Genomic DNA, 17,102 nt, shown 5'->3' on the forward strand with positions numbered 1-17,102 from the left:
CTTTTCTGCAATGTTCGAAACCACTTTGGATGCATTGCTTCTATTAACAAGCAGTTCAACCCTCACACTGGAGCATTTAATGGAAGGTTTCAGCGATTTCTTTTGGGTCATCGGTTGTATTGATGGCATTTCCGACAACAGTCACGGTGGCTGGCATGTAACGCAATTGGGTCGTGCCTTATCGCATACGAATCAACGAATCGTTCGGGAAATCAAGAAAACTGGTAAGAACATTGCAATTTTTATAAAATGATAGTTCTACCTTATTCAATTGCAAAATTCCCACGCAAGACGTCACAAACAGACAGATGGGTGTATATGGAAGCCTCTTTTTCAGTGTTACATTTAGGTAATGCCTACCGTGTTTTGGATGATTGAAGTGGTTATCTGAAACCGAGCAAAGGTTTTTTATGATTGACATTTTTTAATTTGGAGTGCCACAAGGTTTTCAAAATTTGACAATTAATGTCTTTTGAATTCCGTTGACTTCACAAGACCTCTAAGACCTCTTTGCAGAATGAGAATGCATTGGGTATACTTAGATTTCTGTCATTATATCTTTGCAGAAGTAGTCAAAATATTTGACCGTATCACTTATTTTTTATCTTATCATCACATAATGTCCCAATGAACTGCAGCAAATTTCATTGTAAGGAGAGCCTTATTAATTTTCATATAACCATTGTGCCCAAATTTGTCTTACTGTGACTTTTCTATAGGCTATAAAATTGCGTTTATACCATTTCAGCTGTTGCAGGAGAACTTTCTCCAATATTCGACGTGAAAGAACTTCGTTTTCCAGAACAGAAAATAAAGGTAGACCCTTGCTTTGTTAAAGTACTTGTTTTTTTTACTCCTTGCACAATGGAGCTCTTTTCATCAAAGTGGTACAATTAATATCAACAGGGCGATAACATCGTACTCTTTTGGCCAAACTCGTGGCTCATCATTAGGTTGCTTTCCTAAATAATAACATTTCAGATTTATTTCCATCGAAAACTCAAAAAAGAGTGCACCATAGTTCAAAATACAGTTTTGAAAAATCATTTAATTTGTTCTTTGCCAACATAGGCGCGGAGCTTGCTATAAAGTTTCAAAATGATCAAACAGCTGTAAAGGAAAAATTCATCACTACCACAGATACAGCTGTCGTGGTCAAAATATATCAACTTTGTTGCGAAGAAAATCTCCAACAAAACTGGTTTTCTCCTATTTTTCTGCTAAATAAAGTTAAAACTAAAACGATGACAACCAAAACATATATTGTAACTGATGACCACGAATTGCTCAATCAAAATTTTAAAGATCCAAACGCTGTATGTGGACCTTTTGATTCAAAGAATCTCGTTATAGAAGAACCCATAACAAGAAATGGTTTTGGTTTTTATCTATGCGCTACTGTTACAAGGACGAGAAATGTAAACATTTAATTACGATGCCCGAAACATTATGCTTTGGCATTCAGTCCACTTATAAAATTGGAAGCTCGTGCAAATCATCAGATATAACTGGTTATCAAATATGTTATCACCCGAAAAAAGAAATAAACGTTTTAGATGACATTAATTATGAAGCGTACAAATTTATTGCCTCGCAGTCAAAAAAAGATATCGTTACAATTCCACAGCTTATAAAGCGAGCGAGAATAAAAATACAAAAAAGATATGATAGAAGACACGATAAAACCTATTTATTCATTGAATTAAAAAGATCAGAAAAGTATGTTTATTAAATTACTCAGAAAAAGGAAGGGTGAAAACATTGAGATTACCACTCCCATGATGGTTTATAAATGGAAATTTAATGAAGAAATTAACTTGGATCAATATGAAAATGTACTATGCGGCATTAAACCATTTATTAGCGTAGATGACAAACATTATGGAACGCATGGTGCAAGGCCTTATGGAACGAGCGTCAGTATAAGGCGCATAGGCTCATTTAGAAAAAAGAAGACAAATATTTCAAAGGAGACAGCATTGAGGGATTTAGTGACGACGACAGCGACGAAGACAATGACGACAACATTATAGCTGATGAGTTACCCTACACTTTACATCCTTAGGAGCTAAAACATTAAATTAGATAACGTAAAATTACTTTGAAACAAATAGATATTTTATAAATAATATTATAAAGTGATATATAACGATGAGCTTAGATCGTGGTCACAAGACAGTCTCAAGCAATACATCAAAGATTTCAAATTAAACTTCCCCCCTTCCAAAAATCCAAATGCGCGTCGATATTTTATAAAGGACTATATTAAAGCTATCCAATATTACCTCAAAGATTACACAAATATCACGAGACGTAAAAAGGAAGACCTCAAACGACTCGTTGAATCGCAAAATTTAACGGTCACACCTACAGAACGACACGGACGGTTTACAAGATGTGATTATATACGTACGACTATGGCAAATTTGATCGAGACGCTACAGAAGAAATCGCTAGGTTTTAAAATAATAGTATAAATTTTTAATATAAACCAGATCAAATCCCTGCAGATGTTATGACTTTTTACAACTATTACAACAAACTCATTCGTGACAAAATTATATCAGTGTGGAAAGAGATTAACTCAAATCGACAAATTAAACTTCAATCAACAATGGTTGTAGATTTTTTTAATCGAGATCTTGGACCTGATGACGACCTTGGCAAAACTTTACAACATACATTAATTTTAATTCTTGATACACCTTTATATCGCGTGTCAATTGAATTAATCAAATTATGCTTAAACATAGAGATAACTGTGTTGAACAAATTGAGCGTCGTAAAATAAGGTTCAGGGTATATTGTAGATGGAATAAACACATTTTAAATCAACAATGTTAGGTATGGAGATATAGGTGGAAGCAGTTATATCGAACTCGATAAATTTTTCAAAGCTAAAAAAAGCTTTGATTAATATAAAAACTGAAGACCAACAATGTGTACGAGGGTGTTTTAGGGTAGCCTTGGGTAAATACTCCTCACACGTTTTACAACAAATTAAAAATACACCGGGATATAATATACGCGAAGAAAAAACGACTAGCTTTACCGAGGACGATAGTCTTGATTTTACAGGCATTGATGTTCCTACACTTTTGTCACAGATACCGCGTGCGGGAAAAAGCAACATAGCAATCAACGTGTTTGGCTATGAATACCCTGAACCAGGAGAAAAAATAGGCCATCAAAAAGCCGCTCTAAAATTGCTGAAATAGAACCCAAAAAGGTTGATTAAACATTAAGAAGGAGATTTTATTTTACAGCTTTCAAAGAATTGTGCTCCCAGAAGAGCAAACAAAGCGAGCCACCCTCATGCAAACCTACTGTAAATCACGGAAGAAACACCATCTGTTATGGTTGATTCACAAGGTTCAAAACCAGTCGTTAAAAGTCACTTTTGTTGGAACAAAGACAAATAAAACTTTTGGGGACACAAATCAACAATCACAACGGTATCTTTTGATTAAATTCAACTTGTAACTGTTGTTGCGTGTGGTTCATTCTTAGCAACGCTTATACCACGCTGACCATGGTAGAGAATACGGGTGAACGGATTCACAATGTACAGGGCGTCCCAGAAAAAAACAAACCCTGTGGAAAGGGGTTAATATGCCCAAACCATGAGATATGATTATAATGTATAACCATCTCCGAAAAGTAGAAGCAATATTCTTTGATCGTATCCCTCCTGTCATGCACGACTGAACACCATTGTCTTGGAAATGGGCCCCATTTTCAAGACAATCCATGACGGGAGGGATACCATCAAGGTATCATTAGAAAGAATTCTGCTTCTACTTTTCGGAGATCCTTATACATTATAATTATATCTCATGGTTTGGGCATATTAACCCCTTTCCTCAGGGTTTGGCTTTTTTCTGGGACACCCTGTAGTGCACCACCTAGAGGTTGTCGTGAAGTCGGACGCCTTTTCGCGGCGCATTATGGGATAAATAGCTGACAAAGTCTCATGCGCTAACTGTTACAAATGTCTGTTTGTCTTTGTTGAAAATTCTTTATTGACAATTCATTATTGCAAATGGGTGTAAGGTAGTCAATATAACTTTTTTGTGTCGTGAAGTGAACGCCTCAATCAATCAAATATCCCCAAGTTATAGAAGAAGTGCGCATAATTGTGGCAGTGTGTTGACCGTTAACTTCAAAAGTGGCCTGTCTGTGGCAAACTCCTGGTGGCTTACTGTGTTGTGAATCACCCATATTTCAATCATATTAATTTTGTTTAGTTTTTCTTTTGTGATCTCGATTGTTTAAAAGGCATGCTCTAGCCCCAACGCCAAAGTAAACATCGTATTATTTCGGTACGCTTTTTGTATACAGCTTTGGAGGTGGACCGTGTGATAATCCTTTTTTGCACAAAGTCAAATGTAACAGGGGGTATCGTGAACTATTTCAGGATTTAACGTCAATCGGGGAAACTTTGGCACGCTGGGGTAATGCTGGCACAAGCCACACCTAAAGCTTGTAGCTAGTCGTCATATCTTTGCAACACGCTGTGTGGATGATATAAGATGCTGTAAAATGATTCTATGATTTTATCATAAAACACACCTGGAAGCTCAGCCTGAAGAATATTTCACGTGTGTACTTTGCTATTATCTTTTTAAATTTCTTTTTCATTAAATTCCAGGAACTTGTCAAAGTTGCTCAAAAGCACTGGGAAGCTTTGATAGCACTTAGTTAAGCTCTAACTCACAATTAAAAGAAGTGGATGGATATCTGATACTACTAGATTAATCCTTTGGTTTCACATGACAAAAACATCCAATCAACAATAGAGAATTTTTTTTCTATAAAAAGCAGAAACGATGAGGATTTTAACCTGCCAAAGTTAACCCCCAGTTGACAGTACCTTAATTACAAGTTTTGCCCTTGCATCGAAGTATTTCACTGTGTAGGCCTACTCACTGCTTGTCAGAAGATCATGAAAAAAATCTCAAAAGTTTATTCTTGTAGGACTGGAACCACACGTCCTGCTTACATGTGCAATGTTGCATTTATTCAAAATAAACCATAGTTTGTGGGTCTCCAGTAGTCAAAAAACGATGTTTCTCTTCACAGACAAGATTGCTGCCCGGGGCAATTTCGGAGGAGGATACTCCGTCACCTCTGGAAATTGGCGAGGTACAAACACCGTAAGATATGGAAAAACAATTACACGATGACACTTCCCAGTGTCATTTCTATATTGTTGTAAATGTGGGCGTTAATTTAAAATTGAAGGGCTACAACATATCTACAAGGCCAATGCTGTAAAGTTTTTGCATTATACTTGTGAATGAAAACTGGGTTTTAAAAAGTTTAACAGAAACCCAAACAGGAAACAAAAAATTAGCCAATACAAAGTCAATACAAAGGTTGAAGAATTAAAGAGTGAGGCAGTGGTTTGTCTTGCTCACGCCTCAATTACACGCATTTCTCATTGAGTTTCAAAGCGAACATTTCAAATTAACATCAGATTTACTGTGTTACTTGATTTGAAATGTATCACGCTTGTTTTCAGATTCGCTCACGAGCTGCTCAACTTGAAGAGAGAATCTGGCGCTTGCGATTGCCAAGTCGGCATTCAACAGGCCAAGAGACTGCCCAATGGGAAGAGCAGAAAGATCTCATTGTACACAAACAAGAGCTTGATGAAAAACGTCTGCTTCTTATCTCAGAACAGAAAAATAAGATCGATGGGACTGTGCTTGATGTGAAAATGCGAGCTCTTTGGTCAGAAAATAGGCTGGTGGCACTGAAACGAGAACTCCTTCGCGAGGAAAACCTGCTAAGTATATCTGAAGAAAAGGGACCGATTTCACCCAAGGACAGGTCAAAGTCTGACGACATTCGCTCTGAGATTGCTAATGCTTTGACAAACCTGATAAAAATACAGGACGACTTACTATATTACCAACCTGTTTTCTGGAAACATCGCTTCCAGCATCACTCCCAGTCATACCTATTTCACGAAGTCTTGGTGTATGCTGAATCTATCCTGTTTATCTTGGAGAGTCAGGCAGGTCTACAAAAAGGAAAAGAAGCAAATAAGTCTACTGACGAACAAAGTCGTATCAATAGCTTACGGCGAGTAGCTGATGCCCAGCAGGAGCTGTTGAATATGCAAAAGATGACGTACCAGGAGATGATTGGTACCACACAAGAGAAAGAGACTCATTCTCAAGGAGAGTCAGAGGAGGAAAAGACGGAACTGTTGCAGGGAATGTCTGTTATCAGACAAGAGAAAGGGACTCCAGGTCAAGCTGAGAGTGTGAAAGAAATTAAACAAACCGAAGATGCTTCTAAACAGCTTGAACTCATATTAGAACAGACGCAAGTTGCAGCTGAAATTAAGCGAGAGGATCATCATGTTACTGTAGAAGAAATCCATTCTCACTTTTCTGCAATGTTCGAAACCACTTTGGATGCATTGCTTCTATTAACAAGCAGTTCAACCCTCACTCTGGAACATTTAATGGAAGGTTTCAGCGATTTCTTTTGGGTCATTGGTTGTATTGATGGCATTTCCGACAACAGTCATGGTGGCTGGCATGTAACCCAATTGGGTCGTGCCTTATCGCATACGAATCAACGAATCGTTCGGGAAATCAAGAAAACTGGTAAGAACATCGCAAGTTTTATAAAATGATAGTTCTGCCTTATTCAATTACACAATTCCCATGCAAGACGTCACAAACCGACAGATGGGTGTATATGTAAGCCTCTTTTTCAGTATTACATTTAGGTAATGTCTACAGTGTTTTGGACGATTGAAGGGGTTATCTGAAACCGAGCAAAGTTTTTTATGATTGACTTTTTTTATTTGGAGTGCCACAAGGTTTTCAAAATTTGACAATTAATGTCTTTTGAATTCCGTTGACTTCACATAATATCTCTCAGACCTCTTTGCAGAATGAGAATGCATTGGGTATACTTAGATTTCTGTCATTATATCTTTGAAGAAGTAGTCAAAATATTTGACCGTATCACTTATTTTTTATCCTATCATCACATAATGTCCCAATGAACTGCAGCAAATTTCATTGTAAGGAGAGCCTTATTAACTTTCATATAACCATTGTGCCCAAATTTGTCTTAATGTGACTTTTCTATAGGCTATAAAATTGCGTTTATACCATTTCAGCTGTTGCAGGAGAACTTTCTCCAATATTCGACGTGAAAGAACTTCGTTTTCCAGAACAGAAAATAAAGGTAGACCCTTGCTTTGTTAAAGTACTTGTTTTTTTTACTCCTTGCACAATGGAGCTCTTTTCATCAAAGTGGTACAATTAATATCAACAGGGCGATAACATCGTACTCTTTTGGCCAAACTCGTGGCTCATCATTAGGTTGCTTTCCTAAATAATAACATTTCAGATTTATTTCCATCGAAAACTCAAAAAAGAGTGCACCATAGTTCAAAATACAGTTTTGAAAAATCATTTAATTTGTTCTTTGGCAACATAGGCGCGGAGCTTGCTATAAAGTTTCAAAATGATCAAACAGCTGTAAAGGAAAAATTCATCACTACCACAGATACAGCTGTCGTGGTCAAAATATATCAACTTTGTTGCGAAGAAAATCTCGAACAAAACTGGTTTTCTCCTATTTTTCTGCTAAATAAAGTTAAAACTAAAACGATGACAACCAAAACATATATTGTAACTGATGACCACGAATTGCTCAATCAAAATTTTAAAGACCCAAACGCTGTATGTGGACCTTTTGATTCAAAGAATCTCGTTATAGAAGAACCCATAACAAGAAATGGTTTTGGTTTTTATCTGTGCGCTACTGTTACAAGGACGAGAAATGTAAACTTTTAATTACGATGCCCGAAACATTATGCTTTGGCATTCAGTCCACTTATAAAATTGGAAGCTCGTGCAAATCATCAGATATAACTGGTTATCAAATATGTTATCACCCGAAAAAAGAAATAAACGTTTTAGATGACATTAATTATGAAGCGTACAAATTTATTGCCTCGCAGTCAAAAAAAGATATCGTTACAATTCTACAGCTTATAAAGCGAGCGAGAATAAAAATACAAAAAAGATATAATAGAAGACACGATAAAACCTATTTATTCATTGAATTAAAAAGATCAGAAAAGTATGTTTATTAAATTACTCAGAAAAAGGAAGGGTGAAAACATTGAGATTACCACTCCCATGATGGTTTATAAACGGAAATTTAATGAAGAAATTAACTTGGATCAATATGAAAATGTACGATGCGGCATTAAACCATTTATTAGCGTAGATGACAAACATTATGGAACGCATGGTGCAAGGCCTTATGGAACGAGCGTCAGTATAAGGCGCATAGGCTCATTTAGAAAAAAGAAGACAAATATTTCAAAGGAGACAGCATTGAGGGATTTAGTGACGACGACAGCGACGAAGACAATGACGACAACATTTTAGCTGATGAGTTACCCTACACTTTACATCCTTAGGAGCTAAAACATTAAATTAGATAACGTAAAATTACTTTGAAACAAATAGATATTTTATAAATAATATTATAAAGTGATATATAACGATGAGCTTAGATCGTGGTCACAAGACAGTCTCAAGCAATACATCAAAGATTTCAAATTAAACTTCCCCCCTTCCAAAAATCCAAATGCGCGTCGATATTTTATAAAGGACTATATTAAAGCTATCCAATATTACCTCAAAGATTACACAAATATCACGAGACGTAAAAAGGAAGACCTCAAACGACTCGTTGAATCGCAAAATTTAACGGTCACACCTACAGAACGACACGGACGGTTTACAAGATGTGATTATATACGTACGACTATGGCAAATTTGATCGAGACGCTACAGAAGAAATCGCTAGGTTTTAAAATAATAGTATAAATTTTTAATATAAACCAGATCAAATCCCTGCAGATGTTATGACTTTTTACAACTATTACAACAAACTCATTCGTGACAAAATTATATCAGTGTGGAAAGAGATTAACTCAAATCGACAAATTAAACTTCAATCAACAATGGTTGTAGATTTTTTTAATCGAGATCTTGGACCTGATGACGACCTTGGCAAAACTTTACAACATACATTAATTTTAATACTTGATACACCTTTATATCGCGTGTCAATTGAATTAATCAAATTATGCTTAAACATAGAGATAACTGTGTTGAACAAATTGAGCGTCGTAAAATAAGGTTCAGGGTATATTGTAGATGGAATAAACACATTTTAAATCAACAATGTTAGGTATGGAGATATAGGTGGAAGCAGTTATATCGAACTCGATAAATTTTTCAAAGCTAAAAAAAGCTTTGATTAATATAAAAACTGAAGACCAACAATGTGTACGAGGGTGTTTTAGGGTAGCCTTGGGTAAATACTCCTCACACGTTTTACAACAAATTAAAAATACACCGGGATATAATATACGCGAAAAAAACAAAACGACTAGCTTTACCGAGGACGATAGTCTTGATTTTACAGGCATTGATGTTCCTACACTTTTGTCACAGATACCGCGTGCGGGAAAAAGCAACATAGCAATCAACGTGTTTGGCTATGAATACCCTGAACCAGGAGAAAAAATAGGCCATCAAAAAGCCGCTCTAAAATTGCTGAAATAGAACCCAAAAAGGTTGATTAAACATTAAGAAGGAGATTTTATTTTACAGCTTTCAAAGAATTGTGCTCCCAGAAGAGCAAACAAAGCGAGCCACCCTCATGCAAACCTACTGTAAATCACGGAAGAAACACCATCTGTTATGGTTGATTCACAAGGTTCAAAACCAGTCGTTAAAAGTCACTTTTGTTGGAACAAAGACAAATAAAACTTTTGGGGACACAAATCAACAATCACAACGGTAAAAAGTATATTTGCGATGGTTGCAATTCATATTTTAATAAACAAGCTGATTTAGACAAACATTTTAAAGAGTGTAAAGGTGAAGGAAGTCCCGCTTGTTTTGTTGAAATGCCAGAACCAAAGTTATATGAAGAATCCCCAAGGGTAGTTTTTAGAAATTTTAGATACAAACAAAAACTCTGTTTGTGATTTATGCTGATTTTGAATCAATCTTAGTAAAAACGAGTGACAAATCTCGATCACAAAAACATGTTGCTTGCGGTTTCTATTACGTGGTTATGCGTTGTGATGGCAAAAAACTGCTGAAAAACCTTATCGAGGGTCAAATGTGCCACAAATATTTGTTCTAAGTCTCATGGAAGAAGTTGAAAAAATTAACGATGTCTTTGACCCTGAAACACACCCCCAAACAAGAACGACAATATAATTATGCCAGAAAGTGTTGGATATGCGAAAAATCTATTCGATACAACAAGTATGAATGTTGGTGTGATGAACCGAGTGAGAAAGAAGGTGACGATCGTTGTTTAGTGTGTAACAAACGTTTTTCAAAGAAATCCTAAAGTCAGAGATCATTGCCACGTAACGGGTGTCTTTAGAGGCGCGGCCCGCTCTAATTGCAATTTACAACTCCAAGTAGTGCTTGACGAAACTCCAAGTAGTGCTTGACGATTCCCCTAATACTTCAAACCTAGAAAATTATGACGCGCATCTCAGTATTCAAGGAGCAGCTACGTTTGAAGGCAATCTTTATACAGAATTGATTACATGTAGCGAAACAATAGCGAAAAATATATCTCATTTAGTTTAGGTCAACTTCGATTTATAGACTCGTAACTGTTTATAGCATCGTCGTTAGATACCATTGTTAAAGCGTGTCCAAAAGACAAACTTGATCACATTGGTAAACTTGATAAAAAAAGTTTGCTTTTACAAAAAGGCATTTTTCCTTATGAGTATATGAACTCTATTGAAAAGTAAAACGAAACGCAACTTCCGCCCCAAAAAGCGTTGTATATAAAGCTCACTCAAACGGGCAAGCGTTACTGATGAAGAACACACCGACGCTCAACAAGTGTGGACAACGTCTGGATGTCAAAACGATCTATATATTAAAACAGACACTCTGATTTTAGCAGACGTGTTTCATAATTTTAGAAATATATGATATAAAAATTATAGCCTCGATCCCACCAATTATGACACATCTCCAGGATTTATTTGGGACGTGTTGTTTGAACACAGTCATGCTCAACTGTATCACCAGACATTGACAAACACTTGTTTTTTGAAAAAAGCCAAACGATGAGGTATCACAAACGTGGGGGGTAAACGTCATGCCAAAGCCAATAACAAACACTTTGCTGAATACAACCCAAGCGAGCCTAGAAGTGATTTGTTGCATCTGGATGCAAATAATTTATATGGGTGGGCCATGAGTCAGTATTTGCCATTGTCAAATTTTCGATGGGTTAAAAATCCACAAAGTTTTACCACAGAATACATTCTCAATTTAGATCTCGTGGGCAACTGTGGATACATGATCGAGATTGATCTCAATGTTCTGTTAGAGTTAAACGATATTTTTAACGAATTTACTTTAGCCCTCGAAAACATAAAAATGAAACTCGATCATTTTAGCCTGCAACAAAATCAATGCTTGGCAACGAAGCCATAAAAGTTTAAAAGCTCATTGCTACGTTGGCACCTAAAGAAGGATATGTGGCACGATTTCGATTACTGCAGCTATATTTACGACTTGGTCTCAAATTGACAAAAGTACACTGTGCGATGCATTTTAGACAACTGCCTACGTTACGTAGTTATATTAAAAAAACATACAGACCTTTGTAAACAAGCTAAACATCGCATTGATAAAGACTTTTTCAAAGTGGCCAACAATGCGGTGTATGGCAAAACAATGGAAAATGTTTGCAAACGTTGTAACGCAAAAATAATGCGCCACAACAACGATTCTGACGTCATAAAATTTAAACGCATGGTGAATAAACCCAGTTTTAAGAAAGTTTTATATTCCAAAGAATGTGGCATGAGTTATATCGAAATGATGAAAAAATCGGCGGAAAATCGTTTCAGAAGCCATTTGTATCCGTCCAAAGATGTATTCCGTCAAACACGAAGATAACTCGATACTCAAAAAAGCCAAAGGTGTCACAAAGGTCGTAACTGAGCAAGACCTACATTACCAATCTTACAAGGATTGTCTGTTAAGCCAAACAAAGTTTATAAACCACCAATGTCTCATACAATCGTATCAACATCAGCTTTATACCATTGTTCGTTTTCGTCGGTGGTTATTGTGGTGATCGTGAAGTTTTGGTTTTGGGTTGTGGGGGTTGAGGTGGTTGATCAGTAGTTGTTTCCCCTGGGGTAAATACCTGACTTTCTTCTTCAAAATCGTTCAACAACGTCATCTGTGTTTATATCAGGCCGATATCCCGACTGCATGTCAGGTGCTGCGATCTGAAGGTGGTTGTTATACCTTTCATACGTTCCAATGTGTAGGTTCATGTCTGATGGAATTAAATACAAACCTGGTCTTATGACATCAATTAAAGGAGATGTAGCATATGGTAATGAATTTTGATAATCATCAATAGATTCTTCGAGATTTGGTTCCGCATTGATTTTTGATTCTACGTTTGCGACAGACCGATGTTGGACATCTAATCTATTTCCTTTAGTTAATACGGTGGTTTTAGTATCAGCCTGTACTCCCAACAATGACCAGACATATGTTCTAATTGAATCGTTTACGCAAATAATTCCCACGTCTTTGAGCTTGCTTTTGTGAGGAATAAAGTCTTGCCACGCCGTTTTGACGTTGTAATCTTGTTCAATCCAACCAATTAAATATTTCAACGTGAGACCTGAACCCACGGGTTGTCAATGAAAGCCCACCAGGTTACCCTCAAGACCATATTCATTATAACTGCTTTTGGATCAAAGTTTTTTCCTGGAACGGGGAGATAATTATGCGTGCCATGTTTTAAAATCCAGCAATGTCATAATAGTAAGCGGTTCCGAGACCACTTGAATCAGGGTCACAGGTTTGTTTAAAACTTTTGTTTGGATCCACGTTAAACTCGCGGCAAGTGTCGATAAAAGCAGCGTGATCGTAGTAATTATTATGTGGATCAAATAGGTCGTTGTTGGGTAGCAGGAATTTGCACTTTGCAAATATTTTTCGAACGGTGTATTAGACGTGAAAGTTCATCAAAGCCGATACGTAGTGGTCGGGATTAATAATCAAAGCAAAGCTTACCCAACACGCGGTCATGACGCAATAAACAGTAAAATTGATTTGATTTTGGTAAAACAACATTGGGTCTGTATTAGCCTAGTATTAGTGAAAGGAATCATGAGGGTCGGGGAACGAATTGGTGAAGCAACTGTTCTCCTGCCTAGTTCTAGACACCCAATTATTCTACTTAAGGATTCACCACTATCGATGCTGCTACTTGACGATGCCCATAGACGTGTAAGTCATCAAAGAAAAAATGCCATGCTGGCTCAAGTTCGGCAAATGTATTTGATAATTGGAGCAAATGGTACTTCAAAGAAGATTGCTCTCAGATATTTGACCTGTCGAACGTATCAAGGTAGACAAGATGAACAAGTGATGGTTAACCTACCAGCTGAACGTCTCGAAGGTAGCCATCCTCCTTTCACCAATGTGGGCATGGATTACTTTGGGCCGCTGATAGTGAAACGAGGCAGATCTGGAGTAAGCATTATGGGATAATATTTACATGTTTGAGAAAGATAATAACTGGAATGTTGCATGAGCTGAAGCATCGACTTGATGACGAGGTAGAAGCCACCCTGAATAGTCATCCGATCAATGCATGTGTAACAAATTCAAATGAACTGCAAGCACTGACTCCCAATGATCTTTTATCGCAGCACACCCTTGGACGTTGTCGAACATTTGTTCTAGATGGGTGTTGGTCCGTGATCCTTTTAAGTAGTGTTCTACTGTGGGTAACAGACAAGCATACAAGCAGTCCGATTTCAGGACTGGCCAGAAAAAAACCAAGGGACAACTCAAGACCAGTGTCAACTCAGGACCAGTGTCAACTTAAGACCAGTGTCAACTTAAGACCAGTGTCAGGTCAAGACCAGTGTCAACTCAAGACCAGTGTCAACCCAGGACCAGTGTCAATTCAAGACCCAGTGTCAACTCAGGACCAGTGTCAACTCAAGGCCAGTGTCAACTCAGAACCAGTGTCAGGTCAAGACCAGTGTCAACTCAAGACCAGTGTCAACCCAGGACCAGTGTCAATTCAAGACCCAGTTTCAACTCAGGACCAGTGTCAACTCAAGGCCAGTATCAACTCAGAACCAGTGTCAGGTCACGACCAGTGTCAACTCAAGACCAGTGTCAACTCAGAACCAGTGTCAGGTCAAGACCAGTGTCAACTCAAGACCAGTGTCAAGTCAAAACCAGTGTCAGCTCAGGACCAGTGTCAACTCAGGACTAGTGTCAACTCAAGGCCAGTGTCAACTCAGAACCAGTGTCAGGTCAAGATCAGTGTCAAGTCAAAACCAGTGTCAACTCAGGACCAGTGTCAACTCAGGACCAGTGTCAACTCAGGACCAGTGTCAACTCAAGACCATTGCCAACTCAAGGCCAGTGTCAACTCAAGACCATTGTACAGGAGGGTCAGGCAGGTGTTGTCTCGTATATAGTACGCTACTCTGTGGCGAAACAAGTCCGAGATAGTCCGAGAGTTCCTGACTGACCAAGACATAAACCAACCATCGCTGCAGTGTCAGCAAAAATCCTTTTAAATTCTAGGTTCAATTAATCTGCAGATAAATATTGTGCAGCTATAAAGTTCAATCCCGAAAGTCCCGGTCGCAATTCATATCGTGTAACTTGAACACCAAAATTGTAAATATTTTTTCAACAATGATAATTTTATAGATAGTGTGGCGCAATGGCAGTTTGCTTGTCTCTTCCGAGCCGTCGTGGTTTGCCCTGACGTAGGCGGGGCCCGATTTGCGTTGTGGCTGGTGGCTCCAGGCTGGTGGCCTGCGCGATATATAATTGCGATTGCCATGCGGGTCAGTTCCTTCGCCGTCAGTCCCATGTCTGTCGCGGTAAGCAACTTACCAAGGGATGTTTAGACTTAATATACATCATCCACGGGTCAGTAGTCTTACGGGGAATTTGGTGGATGTAAATTTAGCAAGCTGTGCCCACAGCTTACACCTGTACAGGGACCAAGACCTGTCTAGGAGATTGCCAAGGCCTGTAGAGGTCGCATCATCAATAGTGCGTGGAGAGGAGGGAGTTATTAATTAGGCAGACGTGTCCGTTTGTGTCTGTTGCGCCCCTTGTGTCTCACCCTGTCCTCTACCCCAGTGCGCGCTTGTGTCTCACCCTGTCCTCTACCCCAGTGCGCGCTTGTGTCTCACCCTGTCCTCTACCCCAGTGCGCACTTGTGGCTGCTCTCCGGCTTGCTTCACCTGGCGGTAAACTTCCCCCAAACGGGCCTGCTCCCTTGGCTGCCACAAAAGGTTTCCGTATTAAAAATCTCCACGGGTTTGGGAGTAACCGGGGATGTGACCCTCACCTTATTAATTTGAGATTTGTAAATAGGCTGCATTCTATTTTAACATAATCTATTTAACAATCATGTGTTCCTGTATTACACAGAGTAAAGCAATAGTAAGTTTTTTTTCTATTTCATCATTTCTTGCAGCCAGTCTGTTCACGGATTGTCAGTTTGATGTTGGAGTACATGTACTTAAACCGCATTAGCAACATCAGAAAAGATGAAATAAACAAAACTTACTGTTGCTTTACTCTATGTAATACAGGAACACATGATTGATAAACAGAGTGCATATTATTTTGCTTTTCCCATTTCTGTAGCAAAGTTCAAATTGTGCCAGATTGCCCAAGGTCAAATGGGGCCAGACTGCCCCCTCAACTTCTGGGAGTATAGCGCAACCGACGGAGTCGCTTTCATATGCTCCATTTTGTATCCAGTCCGATGGTGTGCCATTGGTAAATGAACTTCATGACTGTATGTTATAAATCTCAGGAAATGAGATGGTTTTCCTTCAAGAATTACTGCTTTCAATTTATGATTTCTAATCGGGTTTCTAATGAAAATGGAATAGGGTCACAGAGTTAGTCTAGAGCAGAGGAAAACTGACAGCGGGTTTTCAAGAGCATCAGGGTTTAACATTATCAACCTCGTGGCTTTAATTAATTTCCTTTCAATTTGGATCATTTTCCAGAGAAAAAGTACAGACCATGAAAAGCTTTTGCGTCAGATAGCCTCACAGCTAGGCGAAGAATGGGAGAGACTAGCTACAACTTTGGGAGTCAGCTCTTCAAAGATATTCCAACTGAAAGAAAATAACCGTGGAGGAATTGAGAACGCCATGTTTCAAATGTTGTTGTGGTGGCATCAAGGGGGCGGTCAGCTTGCTGACCTGGTGTATGCTTTGGATGACGTTCGCCGTAATGACTTGGCTACTGCGTTACAAGGTTGTTTACTTTATACGCATTGTAGAAAACAAAGGGTAAACAGGGATAAATTGAGGGTTCGTGTTTAACCACGCAAGGAACAAAGAAACCAAACCCCGCCCCCCCAAAAAAAATCCTTGAAAGCTTCTTTGTAACAAACCAAAAATACAAGCGTAGGTGACAAGGAAAGCCTTTGTTACTGTTAAACTGTTATTTAATTTTTATGACGAAGGTATCTACAGCAGTCTTAATCATAAATGTAAATCACGTGAATCAACCAGGTATCGTATTAAGACGAGAAGAAATCCCTGAGATCTGTCACTTGTGTTTGCTTTGTTGCTTTTGTTTCTTTTTGTATGTTGGTTTTATTGCAATCTTTTATATTAATATAATAATATTAATCATACCTACTTATTACCACAATAATTTGTTATTACTGCTACAGACATGATCGACCGTAACCCAGCGTTGCAAAGCACTCGATCTTCTCATGGACCAAGGCACACCCAAAATGCATATGAGCAAGGTAAGCCATTTTTGTATGGAGAGCGCGAAGGTATCCCGCTATGTAGGCGCATAGAGGAAGGACACAGAAGGAGTTGTAACTCAGGCACTTCAATGTGTTCAATGGTGGTCGCTACTGAGTCAGACGAATAAAAGAGAACATTCCAAAAACACCTGCTTACTGCCTACATCTTAGCTGGACAAGTGGGGCCAGTAATATCCTAGCAATAC

The 17,102-nt window shown here is 38.2% G+C and overlaps 1 protein-coding gene across 4 annotated transcripts in view; it reads left to right on the top strand.

Annotated features, from left to right (window-relative positions):
* The window catches only part of LOC110983518 (uncharacterized), a 97,848-nt gene that overhangs the window by 77,705 nt on the left and 3,041 nt on the right, over positions 1 to 17,102 (top strand). For 2 of the 4 annotated variants that reach the window (XM_087142255.1, XM_087142254.1), the window contains exons 4-7: positions 5,083 to 5,145; positions 5,525 to 6,623; positions 7,148 to 7,215; positions 13,787 to 14,716. In XM_087142255.1, the coding sequence (XP_086998381.1) occupies positions 5,083 to 5,145; positions 5,525 to 6,623; positions 7,148 to 7,215; positions 13,787 to 14,572 (2,016 nt within the window). In that variant the 3' untranslated portion in view covers positions 14,573 to 14,716. Of the gene's footprint in view, positions 1 to 5,082; positions 5,146 to 5,524; positions 6,624 to 7,147; positions 7,216 to 13,786; positions 14,717 to 15,764; positions 15,900 to 16,135; positions 16,389 to 16,812; positions 16,894 to 17,102 lie in introns of those variants that run through there. The other 2 variants (XM_022242824.2, XM_022242826.2) reach the window with 2 other exon arrangements.

This window comes from Acanthaster planci, linkage group LG10, assembly GCF_054643075.1.
Source record: "Acanthaster planci isolate LZ-2023a linkage group LG10, COTS_SCS, whole genome shotgun sequence".
In the NCBI taxonomy this organism is placed as follows: Eukaryota; Metazoa; Echinodermata; class Asteroidea; order Valvatida; family Acanthasteridae; genus Acanthaster; species Acanthaster planci.